The sequence below is a fragment of the Scheffersomyces xylosifermentans genome (genome assembly GCF_036884685.1).
Source record: "Scheffersomyces xylosifermentans strain CBS 12540 chromosome Unknown RJT20scaffold_2, whole genome shotgun sequence".
Classification (NCBI taxonomy): Eukaryota; Fungi; Ascomycota; class Pichiomycetes; order Serinales; family Debaryomycetaceae; genus Scheffersomyces; species Scheffersomyces xylosifermentans.
Genome location: NW_027042940.1, coordinates 291,224 through 308,021, shown reverse-complemented (window position 1 = coordinate 308,021; position 16,798 = coordinate 291,224). Strand labels below are relative to the sequence as shown.

Here is a 16,798-nt window from a genome sequence, read left to right as displayed (position 1 = left end):
AGCAAGATGGTTAGCGGTAACTGAGGGGACCGTATGGTATATCTGTATATATCTATGATGTATCCGTGATCCAACATAATCCACCCAGGCTGGATTAATCTATAATAAACCATTAAAACAAAGATGTTACTGAGTACCATGGGGAAGTTTGACAGAGTGTGACCAGACAACTAAGTGCAAGTTAGACGTCCAAAAATGAAGAGACGGTGAAGGAGCCGTTCTTCTTTGGTGCGCCATTAGATTCCGTCGAGGATGTAGATGACGAAGAAAAGGGAGGCTTGTGGGAGTTCAAAGGAGACGACAAGTGTTGATAATTGTCCGATGACGTTGGTATTGTAGTGTCATCTCCATTATTGGACGATGACGAGAAGAAGCAGTAGTTATCCAAGAGCTCCTTGTATGATTTGGAATTCAAGAAGTTAGGACCGACGGCCGCAGGTTCTTTCTGCTTCTCGCTAGACTTATTACTATTTACTGGCAGTCCTGTTGTGTAACGTTCTGCGCCATTAGTTCCAAATGTTCCAGTGGACATGTTAAAGTTATCGAGTGAGCCTCCGTGCTTCTCGTTGAACTTTATTTTGTACCCAGAAGGAGAAGAAGGAATGGGCGTTGGAGAAATGACAATTTTGTTTTTATTAGGAAGAGAATCCGTCAAATCCGCTGCATTAAAGCTGCTGCTGAGGTTAGAATTGCCAGAATTCTTAGCAGCATTGTTGCCAGAAGAGTTATACGAAGAAAGTAATGGTGACAGAAGATAGTAGTTGTTCTTGACGAAATCGTTTCTATCCAGGGATGAATTGTCATTCAAATAGAATGGGTCCTCCTTTTTTTCGGTATTATCGACCGATTCCTTCTGTTCTGCCTTGTTTTGCTTCTTCTTGAGTTCAATCTGACTATCAGAGACAATTCTCTTCAAGTACAGCGACGAATACTTTGGCTTTGCCGCATGATCTTGAATTTTAGGGTTGAAATTGTTAAGACTTGTCTTAACCGTCTTGACAAGTTTAATCTCGTAGTTCTTGAATGCGTTATTGTCCCAATAGTCGGTGTTATTTGCACAGTACTTAATACAAATTTGATAGACTTTTTCCTGTGACTTTTGCAGCGGATTATCCAAAAGACTGTCGGTACTTTGGTTAAGGGAGTCTTCACTCGATGAAGAAGTGAGTCTGAAACTGTTGAAAAGATTCTCGAGAGGAACTTGGAATATGAAACGGTCATAGTTATTTCTCTTAAGAACGTCCGGTCTGTCTGGAGCATAAAGGGTTGGAATTTCTATAATAGTCATCCAGTTGTCTAAGGAGTACCTCACCGTTAAATACTTCTCGAAAGCAATGTTTCTAACGGCAATGTGGCCCAAAAGATACTTCTTATCCATTGATATGAAAAGTCGTTCGAGAAAGACTGGCACTTCTTTCTTAATTTTGGAATCATACGAGAGAACTGGGAAATTGAGCAATTTCAATTGCCAATCGATGTTTTTAGCAGGTTTCTTTCTAGGATACTTGGTCGAGCCGGCTGAGTTCAAGTTGAAGTTATTGTAGTCCTCGTCTTCTTCCTCATTGTGTACGGGAGAGTATTTGTGATGGTTATTTGATGTGTCGTAGTGTTCATCATCGCCCTCATCGCCCTCATCGTAGTCATCGGTTTCGTCGTCTTCAGAATCCTCTTCGCTATCGAAGTGAATCCTTCTAACCAAAATCTCAGACCCTTCAAGGGTTGGAGAATTTGCAGCCGAAAGAGCAGAAGGAGTGTCTTTCTTCTTAAAGTAACGAACGTCAGTATCACCTCCAAAATGAACTTGTTTGTATGTTGGAGTTGTAGGAAGTGACTGGGACCGTTTCTTGCCGAAATAAGCGGCACTGCTATCTTTCAAAGAAGGCTTAACAAGCTCACCGGATTTCTTACGAACGAGCTTGTAGCCTCCCATGGGCATTTCTGGCGAGTCATTTATTAACGAAGGTGAATTCTCGGTGGATGGAGACGACGAAGTCGTACCCGTATCGGTAGTAGTAGAAATATTAGTTTGGATATCAGATAAGTGACTATTGAGAAGACTATTGTGTCTTGTAGGATCAGAAGCCTTTTCGAGGAGTTCCTTTGAACGTGATGGTTTGTGCATGAACCTCATGGAGAGGGGCATCTCGTTGTATGTTTCATCCGAGTGAGAATGGCCTATGTTATCACCTTCCAGCGAGTTTTCATGTTCAGGCTCGTAGGTGAACGAATGACGTCTCTGTCTTGAAGGCGAAGGGGGTAATGCGAGGTGGGAGTTGCCATGGGGGTGCTTTGGTACAACCAATTGGGGAGAACTGGTTGAACTGGCATTGGAATTAGCAAAGTTCTTGTCTATGGGACTTTCTGCAATGGCATCTACAGAGATCTGAGAGGAAGGCGGATGTCCGATTTCTGGTGATGAACTCAGGCCATTGGGAGCTCTATGTACTACAGGAGCTATGGAGGCGCCAGCGGCCGTGGGTTGATCGGAGTTGATGATTGAAGAAGCCGTTGCTGGGGTTGTAGGGTCTTGTGGGGGTTTTAACCGGTGAGACGAAGCAGTCATTGTGGGCAGCTCAGGGGCAGTGGAGATGACTTGAGGTGTTGTTGTAACCGATGGACCAGCCATACAACCACGGAACACGGTGCAAAAAAGGGTCTTGTGGGGAGGTTTTTTGTCGCTATGGTCTGGGACAACCCGAGCGATAGCAGGCTAACAGGGAACCAGTAATTGATATGATAGTGAACGGAACCACTGAGGGTGAAAAATAATACCCTATACGACGATAGTGAAAAAAAAGACAAAGAATCCAATTATATTAACCACACCGTGAAACCAGAACTCAATAGACACACTCACTAAACAGCCAACCACCAACTTACAGTAAGGCAACCGAAATGTGGTAGATCCAGGGTATCGCGCTATCGGGGAAGATAGATTAGATGATAGGGAAAGATGTGCAGGGATGAGGAAGATGTGTGTGATGGGAGGAGGTGTCAGGGTGGTATTGTGATAGGATGAGAGTTCTGTAGGGGTATAGACAGGACCAGAAATGAGACAAGGAATGGGGCCAGGAGGGCAAGCTCAGGGACAATACCAATAATACGGATGAGATGGGATGCTATGGAATTGGGTGGGTTAGGATGGGTCTGTGTATGGCGGATGAGATTATGGGCAAACACGAGAATTGTCTATTTCTATGACTAGTGTACCCAACGGGAGGTCGCAAACGGGACTAGAAACTGTACCGACACGGATATGTGGCAAGTGTGGTGTGGTGTGCCACAAACAAAGGCCAATAGGGATATAACGGGCACGGGAGCCAGCTAAGCGAATACACTACGGGAGGGAAAGGCCGCCAGGACGGGGCAAAATGCGGGATGGGCAGACCTGGTTATTACTTGTTTGAGCAGGTACAGTGCACAGCAGCACCAAGGAGGGGGAGGTAGGGGGAAGAACAGGAAAGTGGTGTGGTGGGTGGAAGAGAAGGAGGAGACAGACAAAGAGAAGGTGTCAGAAAAGTGGAAACAGGCTATATATTTTATATCAATTAAAACTGGTAGATATACTTCTCTACATATATACATATCACATATCCCACATTACATATAACCTATTGCATTTACATATAAACAAAGTCTGTAAACAAAGAAACTCAGCTTGGTGGAGATCCATGCATGTATCACACGGAAGCAACGCTGAAGGTAGCCCGGTGTCCGTCAAAATGGAGTTTACGGTGTTCTTACTCATCGCTAGAGATAAGTGAGCACTCGCACATAAAAATTACTGAACTATTAGTGATGGTTATGTAAGGCCACTTACAATGATCATGCTTAGTGTGTGTATGCGCGCTCGCCAGAACGTTAATATTGGTGGGAACGGACTTTGCTGTTGGGGCTAGAGCGCATTTGCACCCATGGGACGGGGTGCTGCTGTAGTGTGTATCATTGAAAGGAGCTAAAGATCAGCAGATGATTTAAGAATGTGTGGTTGCCTTAGGCCCAAAAAAGCTCTGTATCGTCGTAATACTCGTTCGAAATTACCATAGAGCCAAGACTCGTCTCTAAATGTTTACATCTTGACATCACTATGTATTGGTGAATCTTTTCCCAGTCTGGGCTCTTCACCATCATGCTTCTGTTCCTGATCACGTTTCTGTACCTTGGCGCCTTCTGTGCACGCGTTCCTTCTGCAACCTTAAATTTTCCCGATGTGGTCTCGCCATATTGAGCCAGTTACTGCGGTGGCTGTGAAAAACAGCTGATACAGTTAAATGGATACGAGATACCCCTTTACCGTCTTGTTGGTCTTTGACTCCTATGTGTGTTTCAGGAGAGAAGTTGTTGCTAAGGGCAGCTCGGCTCCACGGGATTAAAATCTGCAAACCCCATGTATTTTGCGCAATCCCCCCTTTCGGGATAATTAATCTATGTATCTTGTTTTAGACCATGTTCTCGGAAAACCTGGGGACTGTGAAAATTTTAATTCAAATCTCTATACGTGACCCGCTACAACCCGAAGCTGGGTTTGGAGCAAGAATTGAGCTCCAGAATCGTGCAGAGCTGCGTTTGATGATTGTGAAGATTTTAAGCGAAGATAAACTAGTTGACATGCTAAGACAACTGAGGGGTGGCCGGATTAAAAACTGTGCTGGTTCTCGTGTAAATTATTAGCGAACTTATATTTCTTGGGTAAAATCCTTTGAAACTGGGTATCGATCGACGGAATTATCGTCGAAAACGTCTATTCTGTTCTATTAATCAGTATTAGTATTCTATATTATAAACTGCGTTGTAACAGCTTCCGAAGGAATAGCATACAGCTCCCCCTCCTAAAATTGTAATAATTTTCTTTCCGTCTTCTCTAGTTTGCTTTCCACATCCAAACCCAATAAATATTGGGGGGAATGTCTTCCTTATTTCTAGGGGTATTTCAACGCCACGAACTTGTAAGGATTGCAAGTCGTAAGTAATAATGTTGTTGTAGTCGTTGAAAACTTCTGTTGTAGATATTCCTCCAATTATGACGATCTTATCGTGCTCAATAAATTGAACTTGGGCGCCAATTCTTGCAAAAAGATGTCCTTCTTGGAACACTTCAGTGGAAATGGTATCATCTTTGATGGTGAACTTGTATAATTTATTATTAACTATCGGAATTCGTTGATTAGCCATACCTCCCATTATGAGGCCATACTCACCATTGTAAGTCATGGCGCAACTTAACAAGTTCTTGACCAATCCAGACAGATCCTTTAAAGGTTTTATGGCTTCGGTATTGACATTGTACACTAAGAAGAGTTCTTCCTTACTCTCATCCTCAACTGATAATCCACCAAAAATGAGGACTTCACTTTCATTCAATTTTACCACTGCATGTCTTGATCTTCCACAAGGTAAGTCTACCAGTTTAACCCATTTTTGGCCTTGTAATTTGTAAATGTCTTTTAAGTGGACGCCTGGCCTTGTTCTTCCTCCAATTAAAACTGCATTGTTATTATCGGTTGAAATCAAAGTATGGCACATTCTTGGAGAAATCTCTCCTTGGAATTCGACCTTTTCAACCTGCTCTAATTCCCTATCATAGACAAATTGCTCATTTGATCTTGTTTGGCGTAAACCACCATGAACAAGGATCTGTTTGTCATTCAATGAGCAAACAGCAGGAAATTTCAACTCTAAGATTTCTTTATCGACCTTAGTGTCCAATGTGAACTTCACCTGAGGATCTATTTCGAGACTGTCTTGTCTATAATTGTCACCAATATCCTTATAAACTAACTGTGTTGAGTCCATATTAGTGGAGTGAACTATTACATAGTGCTGGCAGAAGATAATAAACTCTTCCCACTCGTCAAACTCTTCGATTTCTTCAACTAATGCTTTCTGCTTGTCGTCTATTAAAAAGAGCCAGTTCTCGAACAAGTTTTTAATTTCAACTTGACAATAGTACTCTTTAAATCTTTTGATTTGGTCCTCCTTGGTAGGATAAGTTTCTACGCATTGTAAGGGACTTCTAAGGTGACCAAAATGGTACATCATTTTTGTTGCAAAGGAGTTGTACTTCGTATTTGGCAATATCTGCTCAAGTATGAGGAAGTGTGAGTTTGGAAGTTTAGAAGAAATACTTATAACAGGATTGGCAAACTCTGGTTTCATATAAGCCAAGGACACTTCTGCGACGAATATTTTGATTGAGTTTGGGTCATCTCCCAATAATTGGTTGAGTTGATCCTCATATAGTTTTGTATTCTTCAAGTCACAACCAATCAACTTGTATGTATCGGTGGACATCACCACGCCATTCTTCTTTAAATTTTCATCCAAATTCTGTTTTCCTATGACTTTCAAGATTTCTGGAGATTCGTTTATCATTCCCAATTTGTTCTGAACCAACTCGGGGTAGTCTAAATCCAAGAAGTGTAATTTCGATTCCTTTCCCTTATTTGCTTGTAAGTGTAATAACTGGTAAGGTAAAGGATCGAATCCACATCCCAAATTCACGATATGGACTTTTTTGCCGATATTATTGTCTACGATTCGAAGAATCATTTGCTTAATCGACTCCATTCTGATCCAGTAGCCTCTATTTATAGCGGGAGATCTTCTTTTCCCCTTCTTAACAAAGTATTTGAACCATTCTCCCATTTGTGGCTCCAATCTGTTAGTGTAGAGAATTTCTACACTCCGTTTGGACACAATAGACGAGTTATTGGTACCTTGAACCTGGAGATCATCGTACTGCTTGCGTCTTCTGTCCTTTTCGATTTTCTTTCTTTGCCTAGCCAACTGGTTAGGGTCCAACTTCGGTTCTTTTGGAGTCACCACACTCATCTTCGAACTACGGCTATGTACAAGATACCTCTACACTTACTAATACTTATTTCGTAGTGATAAATGAATGCAAATGGAACCTCTTCTATTTTTTGGGATCTAAATTTTTTTTCAGCCAATGCGCTGAACATAGTTTAGGAAATGGAGTATGAGAGATGGAGTATGAGAGATGGAGTATGGGATATGGAAGAAGGGATATGTTTTAGAGAGTATTAATACAGTTTTATGGATAGTATAACTGTAGAAGAGTGATAACGTGAGTTGTAAATATATTGTGAAATTGTCTATATTACAGTTTTCTATATAAATATATGCAAATCGTTGGAATGTTGGCGCAGATATAATACTATGTGATACTATGTGGTACTATGTTAGTAGTTATTAGTGATTTATGTTACCCTCTGTATAGATTTAATTTTTGGTGGAGTACCCCTTATGGTGGATACCATTAAATTCATTTACTCAATAAGAATTTATACGTTTTTGAATGCTTCATCGAGTACTTGATCCAAGCTTTCCACGCTAATTTTCTGGCATTTAGTCAAGTACCTGGCAGCAGCCAATGTACTCTTCAAATCTCTGGTATTTTCTCTTGGAGTCTTACCTTCTTCCTCAGAAGTTTCTTTCTCAAGTTTAATACCTTCTCCACACTTAATCCACACTTTCCCGTTAATACCAATAGCTATCTCAAACTTGCAGCGAGAGGCCAATTTCTCCAAGAATATTGAATTCGGGTTGAACAAAAGCTCACGAGCAAAGTTTAAGTTTACTGTAAATATATATCCCGATTCGTCCAATAATCCAAATCCACCTTCTTTTCCAGTCGTGGGGTCAATACACTCCAATTCTGTTTCTATTTCTGGAATCGCTTGGGAAACTCTAGCATATACGGCTTGGCCGATCTTCAAGTTGGGTCTGTTCTTCTTGGTTGCATTTGGGAACGCCATCATCGACAACAAGACAGCCGTTGAAAAGTCTTGCAATAACACCTTGTATGCCTCTCCGACAACACCAGTGACTATTCCTATCACGAAGTCATTCGTCTGAGGGATGTATCTTTTCGAGTTCGACTCAACATAGACTAGCTGAGTAGTTTTAGCCTTATTCTGTTGCACATTTATGACTCCAGCATTAGTAGGTATAATGGATTGAGTCTGAGGATTCTTATATATTCCTGGACCAATGGTGGTTTTAATTTCGCTATCGCGAGAATCTATAGGGAGCGAGTCTCCTGGTATTATTAAGCTTCCTGACATGCTACTATTGAACCAGAATGCTTTCTACTTGTCTACTTCTTTGCTCTACAATATACCTCTTCTTAACTATAGAAGTCATCACAGGTTTTGAGGTTTATATAGTGCGACATTTTCACAGAGATGCGACATTTTAATGTATAGAGATGGAAGAATTTTGCAATCGATTATATTAGTGATGGTCATTTTTGATATAAGCACAATTGGAGAATTCTAATTGTAAAAATGAATAACAGTAGCTTTGTTGTATGAAATGGGTTTACGAAATTTGTCATTATTAATTACTAAAGATGCGGTCATTCTACTAACGTAAACTATTTAATATTATGGTCTTGTCTTCGAAGTATTCCCTGATAGCATTCATATCTATCTCACCACAATATGATGAGGCATTATCCTCCACGGGACGGTAATCCTGTAGGAGGAGCATGGTTTCGTAGTCAAAATGCAAAATTGAGCTCTCATTGAAGAAATCAAGAGTTTCGATGTTTCTGGTATACAATTTCTGCTGCATAGTAGCATCAGTTCTAGTGAAAATGGAATTGGACAGACGGCTGTCTTTGGTTGGGTAATGCTCTGGTCTTATTAAAGTCGTGTTGAAACTCTTGATAGAAATCTCGAGAGAATCCTTGATCGATCTGGATCTGAATCTATTTTGTCTCAACGTTTCCGAATAAGGATTACTCCACATAAGATGATCCTGATAAAACGTAAGACGTCTTCTAAAGAATGAGAAGAGTCTCATCGAATAGTAATTATGTCTCTGCAACAAGTTGTCGACTCGGTATTTGAAGAGTCCTTGATGATAAGGGTTCTTGTTATTGGTGGTCATGATGTCACGGTTCATGAAGAATTTGCTTGTTGGTGACATATAAGAAATACCGAAAAGGTATTTGCATGCTGGGAATACTGCGTCCAAAACAGCAGAAACGGAATAATAGTACATGTAAAGGGTTGTAGTTAGGTCATTAAGGAAAATTGATTCGTCTGGTGAATTCACATTCACAGTAGGATTGTAAGTCATTGCTTGGGATGGAAATATGCATATCCATTTTTTCATTATTTCAAATATTATGGTTGGTGAGTAGGTCGATACAAATTCTTCGTTTCTAGCCTGAATTATGTTTGGTAGCAAGAGCTCATTAAAAAATTTGACCAACTTCGTGTAATGGTAGCTGATTTCGCTGTATTGGTGGTTTAACTCGTCATCTTTGAATTTCAATGTTTGATTGACATAGATCGGTTCGAGCAGGTTGATGTTGGATAAAATTTCCAATAAAAACTCAGGATTATATGATGGAATATTTATGCTGGTGATGTTAATTTGGATGTTGTTGACAAGGAACTCATACAATGGACTGAGTGGCATATTTCTTTCTTTGACGCACCTTGCGTATACTTCAAACACTGCAAATACTCCTTTAGATGAATTGAAATAACTCTCTGCACTGAAGTTTAACATCAAAATAGAAAATGTAAGGAAACAAGTTCCATAGCCTAATACCGCAGAGTAGTAATCCATTTCATCACGATCTCTTGTGTTTTCAATACTGTGGAAGTGAGAAATACCCACTCTTAATTTCCCTAAACCTTTTCCGTGAGCTTCAAAACATTTCTTTTCGAACTGATCCACAAAAGCTCGGGAATGCTTCTTTGCAAAGGCCGAGTTATACTGAATCATATTGTTCAATTGATTTAACACTATAGTTTGGCCTAAACAGATGAAAGTGTCGTAGACTATTTCAGTCTCTTGTCTAAGAGATGCTTTAGAGAGTAAAAACTCTTGGAAATGGTCCAAAATACTGACTTTTCCGAGTGTAATATGATAGCTGAGTTGGTGGGGAAGTTTGACGTCACCGCTGTCACTCCTTCCATTCTTCCTGAAATAGTTGTAATCAAGTCTTTTGAAAGATATAGGTCTTGTGAAACCTCCGGGGAGCTTTTTGTCCTCGATTGGAATGGAAACAGAACTGTTGTCATCGCTTACGTCGTACTCATTTATCACTCTAAACTCACTCGAAAAGTCATTTACCGAGAGATTATTAAACTGGATTGGAGGGTATGGGAACGACGGGATTTTCAACGGAAGTTTACTCAACTCAAACTTGAATTCTAACGCAGTTTCCAACCCCAGAGTCGCGGGCTTTGATTTGACAACGTCCTTTGTGGCAGACGTCGGTAATCGGTAGTCCTGGTTGAGAAGCTTGTTCTGGCTGTTTCTAAGGGAATGAGTCAAGCGTATTCTGTCGATCTCTGCTTGACTTAGGCTCAAGTAAGAGCATCTCTCTTTCTTTCCTTTGGCACAGTTTCCACATTCTGGTAAGTTTTCATTACATCTTATTTTCTTTCTTTTGCAGTTCAAGCATCCAAGCTTGGAGTTTGTGTGTTTTCTTCTCGTTGTAGCGCCTTGCGGCTTGATTTTGGCCATGTTGTTATGTTGTTTTATTCTTCACGGGATAATTTTTATATAAGTCGAAGACTATTGACTGTTTGTGTGCACGGTTCGGCCGGTGTTAAGAGCGCCAGTTGAGAAATAGAGATGATTTTCCGACCTAGCGAGATGGACGATAGAAGTCACCAACTGATGTCTTTGGATGAAGACAAGCAAAAGAACCTGAGCTGAACAAACGGCTTCGATAATGAAAACAGCACAAAAAAAATCGGTGAGGCATTGAACAGTATTTCGTAATTAGCCTTGGAACCTAAATAATCGGATGTCCCAATTCATAATAACTTACGGGAGAAAACTGAGAAATTGAACCGAAATCACGTGGACTCATCTCAAAAGGGCACAGGTTTCGATTTCTACTGCAGAGTGCTACAAAATACGCTGTTAGTGAAGGTAGAGCTGTGGATGGACGTGGAGGATGAGTCAGTGATGAGTCAGTGGTGGTATTGAAGGTGGGAGAGTAGGACCGAGTACGAGATTAGCGATATAAGGTGAGAAATCGGTGTTGGGGCTCTCAGGTGGAGGTCTAGGGGGAGAATTTGGGAATGAGATGGTCCGGTTATTTGTGCCTTTCTGCTACTGGCTATAGTCGTTGTAGGTTGCATCGAACTGGGATTTTGCTCTTTCCTCATTGGGACGTTTTCTGGTGCATGCCGGATTCTTGCCGATGATGAAAATTTTAAAAAATATGCTTGCTGGCTGGAGTTTTCGCAGCAAAAATGCCACTGGCAAATGGAACACGCTGATCATTTGGATCATCTGTCGTTTGGAAGCCGATAGATCGTCATTTTACGTTGACGGTTGCAAAATCGGATTTGCTGAAATTTGAAGAAGAACGAGAGACAGCGGTGCGGAAGCCCATTAGGTACTGCGTGTACAATTACTTATTATCTCGTATATTGCAAGGCTATCCCTTGCTCAATTAAACACTTCTTGTCTATATAAACCATTCCCTTATAGTATTTGTCTGACGCGCTAGAGCGCATATTTGAGTTGACACACCGACGAATTGAAAAGGTCGTTTAGGAGAGTTTATTCTATGTGGTTGATAGCACCAACTTTATTATCAATGGAACCAGTCATATACACAAATATCTGGAGTTATGGGCAACTGCCCATAATTCTCTCCCTAACAGTGCGAAAGTTTCATAAGCTGTCGAGCAATCTGAACGATTCTCCACTTTCTCGAAGTTTACTTGCATGTTCAACAATTGCTTCTTGTCTTGCGGATTTTAATTTCTTAGTGTCTCTTCTATCATTTGCTCTCTTCTCATCCCAAATAGGTGGCAGCAATCCCTCTTTGTTCAAACCATTTCTATCAAGAATGTTTTGTAGTTCACGATAATACTCTACATCCTTTGGGTATGGAATACTATGGAAATCCTTCCCTGTGCCTCTAATTTCAAGTTCTTTCTTGTACTCTAACTGCATTTCTTCTTTTGTTGGCAACTTTAACTTTCCACTATATACTTTTGCAATGATAGCACCTTGAGATTCCGCTAGTGGCATAGGTATGACATTTCTGCAAAGCGCCACAAAGGTAAGGGATGGATCCTTAATGTAGAAGATTTGATTGTAAATATCATGTAGTTGGTTACCATCAGTTATGATATCTGAGTATGTCTTAAGGAATGGAATGCTATACAAGTATCCTGTGCAATAGATAATATAATCCACGTCTTTTATATGTTCATTTTCCGCGGTAGTTATGGTTCTATCATTATCAAAGTCATAATTTGTAATTAATCCAATGTATTTTATTTGCAGATCAGGAGATGGAGTAATTTCTTCCACATTTCTGACAGAAACATAGACATTCCTTGCACAAACAGATAGCTGTGTCGATATATCTACCCCACTAGCAAAATGGCCTACGACAACAACATTCTTGTCTTTGTAGGCGTCAGCTACATCAAAATATTTCGCGTGAGTTACTGAGCCATCGGACTTCTTATTCCAGTCTTCTAACCCAGGCACATCTGGAATGTAAGGTGCTTCGAAATGACCATTGGCTATTACTATTGCATCGTAACGCTTCTCAATCACACTACCGTTTTCAGTGTTCTCTATAGTAACCGTCCATTCGTCACTTTTCTCTATCAGCACAACATTGGCATTCATATGAATATTTACAGTGTCTGGTATCGTCTTCTCGTACTGAAGTACGTATCGAAGCACTTCACTTCTACTAGGGAACACTGCCGTTCCTTGAGGAAAGTGAACATCGCGATATTCCATCATGCTGCTTATGAGGTTGGTCTCTAAATGCTTGTACATTGGTGAAAAGTACTTGTCCGAGGCGGAGAGATTGCCGCGGGTATGTTCTTTCAAATAAGGAACGGTTGAGGGTACCGGAGGTCTAGTCTTTGACTTGTCTCCTCCATAGTACCAGAGTCCTCCTGTTTTGTCTCTTCGTTCGTATAGATCAATCGTCTCGAATGTCGATGGTTCCAAAGCCAATGCCTTCGCAGCAGCAAGGCCCGCAGGGCCTCCGCCTATTACTGCGATTCTCTTGTATAAGGGCGCGGGCACAGTCATAGACACGTTGGCTAGAAGCAATTGGATCAAAAGAACCCCCAATTCAAGCCCAATTCAAGTTTCGCAAAACGGAAACTTATCCACCATATGGCGTGTTTCCACTTGCCAATACCTCGATCTTCGACGGTTGTGCCGATAAACATCCAACCACAATTGGCATCTGCAGTGTTGTTACTCAAACCCACACATACTGCAGCTATGGCTAAATTGCCAAAGTAGGCTATTCCGCGACAATGGGCTTGTGAGGTGACACAGTATTATTATCTACAAAAGAATGCTATTTTCAATGGTGTCAGGAATTAGGTAAGAATTATTATTCTATTTCTTGGGAAATTCAGCCCTGCCACTGTGTATCAAATGGTAATGTTCTGTCTACACTAGACAAGTCAAAAATTGATGGGGAAAATATAATATTGGAGACACCATTTGCGATCGTATTTACATGGGGCTCGCTTATCTATTGTTAAGTGATAAGGTAAACCCCGATGATCACCCAGTCCACACAATGCAAGTTTAGCCACAAAGGCACAAACCCCGAAAACTAATTTTATTGCAGCGGTGGTGGGCTCAAAATTCGTTCTCTCACAGAGGCTGCTCCCCAGCAGCCTGCCCCCTCCTTGCCCTGGTAACTGACAGGTGGATCTCACTGGTGGCATTGGGCTACAGCGACAAAAGGCAATAAATTCCACCCAACATTTTCAGTGGCCTGCGAATTTGATTCTAGGTCTATTGGCAAGACCCGCTAGTGGTGTGCCAGGAGGAAATACCATGGAACAATGCACGTACGAGCGGTTAAGTGCTATTTTTGTAACAATAGTAGAACTCTAATCCTCGTAGAATTGGAATAGTTTATAAGGCGTGCCTTTTTCTACGCTAGGGTATTTCCTTTGGAGATAACGTTAAGCCGCAGACGGGTTTGTATAAGACAGATCGTATCTCTACTATTCTCTGGCACAATTGTGCCTTTTGTTTCATTTTGGTACTTTTACAACTGTTTCCCTACTCTGTTCTACTAGCTTTTCATCTTTATCCTAGGACAGCTCTGGAAAATATCATCGTTACTACAACGTATTTGCAAGTGCGTTTTCTTTCCAACACTTTTGCATATTTTATTTTACACCTCAAATACCACACCTTGTGGTCTAAACTCCCGGGCAGCTTTGTAGAAATAAAATGGCTAGCAGTTCTTCTCTGCTGAATGAATAGACATCTTCCACGACTCGTACAATCTACCAGAGGATAATGTCGAAGGAACCGAAGTCTTTCAATGCTTTGTCTATCTCCAATATCATTTCCACTGAGGACGAGGAAGCGAGGGTAGAAAAATCGGGTACTTCGAGATCAAACTCCGGCTCCGACACCACCACAACAAATAACCAAAATAACAATGAAAATGAAGAGATACCGAGGGATGACGACCCTGAAAGGTCCAAGCAGCCCAAATCACTGCCAAAGAAAAAGTACGGCGAGATCTTGTTCTTTCACAATAACAGAAGCTCAACCTCCAAATCAATAGCCACTACCCCCAAATCAGCCGCGAAGTCAACAAACCAATCGCAAATGTTTTCCAGGTTTCGAATGAAGACACCAATGAAACGAAAACCTACTCCTAAGAACGACTCACCTTCATCGCTGGTGGTTTTGGGAAAAGTGACAAGTTGTGTTCGTTGTCGTCGTTTGAAGAAGAAATGTGATAAAACAATGCCAGAGTGCTTAAATTGCGAAAAGGCTGGTGAACCTTGTAGATATATTCCTAGAAAACAAAGAAAAAGAGAATACGATGAGATTGAAATGGATTCCAATATTTCATCAGATAATGACGTCTTGAATGAAGTCGTTAAGGTCAATGACAATATTCAAAAAGATGTGCTGTCTCGTCAAGTTCAAAAGCAGCCAACACAACTCGAGAACACAGAGACTAATAATTTACCTTTACCATGGATGTTTCCTAGCCAACAAATACAGTCACATATCAAGGAACTAGTAATAAGTACTGTAAAAATGAATATCAGTACTTACGGCAACAAAACCGTGCCAATCATGCCCAAAGAATTTCTTCTCCATTGCGTACTGACATATTTTCGAAAATTCCACCATATGTATCCCGTATTACTGAAATCGTCAATTCTCCAAAAGTGCTATACTGCGATTACAGAAAATGGCATTGACACAAGTAAGCTTAACCAGGAAGACCAATTTGACATTTACATGATTCTAGCATTGGGATGTAAATCAATAGAGAGAGGCTCAAATATTCCTATGGAACAGCAAGTTTCTGGATATCTTCTCACTAGAGCACTTGACTACCTGTCCGACCTTTCCAAGAATAATATAATCACTCTAAGACATTTAATTTTAACTACAATGTATTCCTTATTTAATGGAACAGAGTGGTCTACGTGGGAATTGACTGGCCGCATGATTCGTTTGGCTCTATATTTGGGTTTAAATACAAGAAATTCGAAACAGAAATTATCCGGAGATCAACGTGAGAGTAGATACCGCCTTTTCTGGTGCGTCTATATCATGGATCGAACCGTTTCCGTGACTCTTGGAAAACCATTAGGTATTGATGATGATGATGTATCGGCTCCACTTCCAGCTGAAGGAGGCTCTGAAGATGAAAATATTCCTTTGACAAATATATTTATACGGATGCGCAAAATTGAAGGAGAAATAATGAAGAGAGTACATTTCGGTGCTCATAAAATTCTGAATCAAAAACCTGATAATGAGTATCGTGAAGAGGTATTTAAAAAGTTGGGAGAGGATATTGACGGCTGGTATCACAGAGCTAATACCTTTAAACATGCGGCTGTGTATGTTAACGGTTATCCATATCAATGGTATGATACTTGTTACCACTTTCTAATGATGTTAGTATACAAGCCGTCCTCGTTGAATCCATATCCAACAAACGAACATTGGTCGACGGTAAGTGAAGCATGTCTACATACTCTTAAAGGAACGTACGGCTTGTTACAGGCAGATCAGATAATGTATCACTGGACAACATTATACCGACTTTTAAGTATATGCTACACCATGTTATACTGCATGAGCAAGCTAAGAATAAAGCCAAGTACATCTTTAGTTGAGATCGGATATTGCATTGAGCTTTTGGAAAGATTTGGGAGCCACTGGGTGGTTGCTTACAAGAGTGCAGAAACGTTTACAAAACTTTATCAAGTTATAACCGAAATAGACGAAAGCTCGGAAGCGAGCAGGGATGATCTCATAGAAAAACTTGCTGAATTTAATTCTTCATACCACCAAATTTTACTTGATTGTTCGGTAGACTTCTCGGTCTATCATGAGTACTACCTCTAACTAACCAACCCACGCCATTATTTTCTCGGGATTTATTCACCAAATTATTTATTAGATACACATATCTTCAGGTTTGAAGTAATAAGTTAGTAGACATATGCTGGTCCATATATTTAATATAAATTGACACATCATTACGTGATGCATAAGCGTAGAGAAACCAAGATAATAAATTTTGCAGCAATCTCCGCATACAACTGCCCGGTTAGAACCGTGTGTATAACACGCTTTTGTTGCAACCCTTTTTTATCTGGCGTCACTAAAGCATGAGATCTTCATCTCGTATACTTCAATCTTTGATGCTTGATACGGGTTAAGTGGATGACTGAATACCCGTAACACTGAATGAGGAGGTCCCCTCATTTAACTCCTCTGTCATACAAATCACGTGTTTGAT

At 40.6% G+C, this 16,798-nt stretch overlaps 6 protein-coding genes across 6 annotated transcripts; 1 reads left to right on the top strand and 5 right to left on the bottom strand. All coding sequences in view use genetic code 12, as the record gives it.

Moving 5' to 3' along the window:
• Window positions 1-181: 181 nt before the first annotated feature.
• RJT20DRAFT_133031 (uncharacterized protein) lies at window positions 182-2,563 on the bottom strand (the record flags this gene model as incomplete). The annotated part of the gene is made up of 1 exon (XM_064918187.1): window positions 182-2,563. One exon carries the CDS (start codon window positions 2,561-2,563, stop codon window positions 182-184), a length of 2,382 nt encoding a protein of 793 aa, XP_064775634.1.
• Window positions 2,564-4,718: 2,155 nt separating this feature from the next.
• On the bottom strand, window positions 4,719-7,068 carry RJT20DRAFT_24782 (tRNA methyltransferase). Its single transcript, XM_064919367.1, has one exon. It carries the CDS (start codon window positions 6,829-6,831, stop codon window positions 4,765-4,767), a length of 2,067 nt encoding a protein of 688 aa, XP_064775633.1. The 5' UTR covers window positions 6,832-7,068; the 3' UTR covers window positions 4,719-4,764.
• A 17-nt stretch (window positions 7,069-7,085) lies between these two features.
• On the bottom strand, window positions 7,086-8,214 carry RJT20DRAFT_125343 (exosome non-catalytic core subunit). The gene has a single exon (XM_064916459.1). It carries the CDS (start codon window positions 8,085-8,087, stop codon window positions 7,305-7,307), a length of 783 nt encoding a protein of 260 aa, XP_064775632.1. The 5' UTR covers window positions 8,088-8,214; the 3' UTR covers window positions 7,086-7,304.
• An 80-nt stretch (window positions 8,215-8,294) lies between these two features.
• Window positions 8,295-10,772, bottom strand: ZCF17 (Zcf17p). The gene has a single exon (XM_064919366.1). It carries the CDS (start codon window positions 10,510-10,512, stop codon window positions 8,389-8,391), a length of 2,124 nt encoding a protein of 707 aa, XP_064775631.1. The 5' UTR covers window positions 10,513-10,772; the 3' UTR covers window positions 8,295-8,388.
• A 663-nt stretch (window positions 10,773-11,435) lies between these two features.
• On the bottom strand, window positions 11,436-13,264 carry RJT20DRAFT_24740 (N,N-dimethylaniline monooxygenase). Its single transcript, XM_064919365.1, has one exon. It carries the CDS (start codon window positions 13,069-13,071, stop codon window positions 11,680-11,682), a length of 1,392 nt encoding a protein of 463 aa, XP_064775630.1. The 5' UTR covers window positions 13,072-13,264; the 3' UTR covers window positions 11,436-11,679.
• A 1,049-nt stretch (window positions 13,265-14,313) lies between these two features.
• On the top strand, window positions 14,314-16,401 carry STB5 (Stb5p; the record flags this gene model as incomplete). Its single annotated transcript, XM_064918715.1, has 2 exons — window positions 14,314-14,531; window positions 14,565-16,401. 2 exons carry the CDS (start codon window positions 14,314-14,316, stop codon window positions 16,399-16,401), a joined length of 2,055 nt encoding a protein of 684 aa, XP_064775629.1.
• Between the last annotated feature and the right edge of the window lie 397 nt (window positions 16,402-16,798).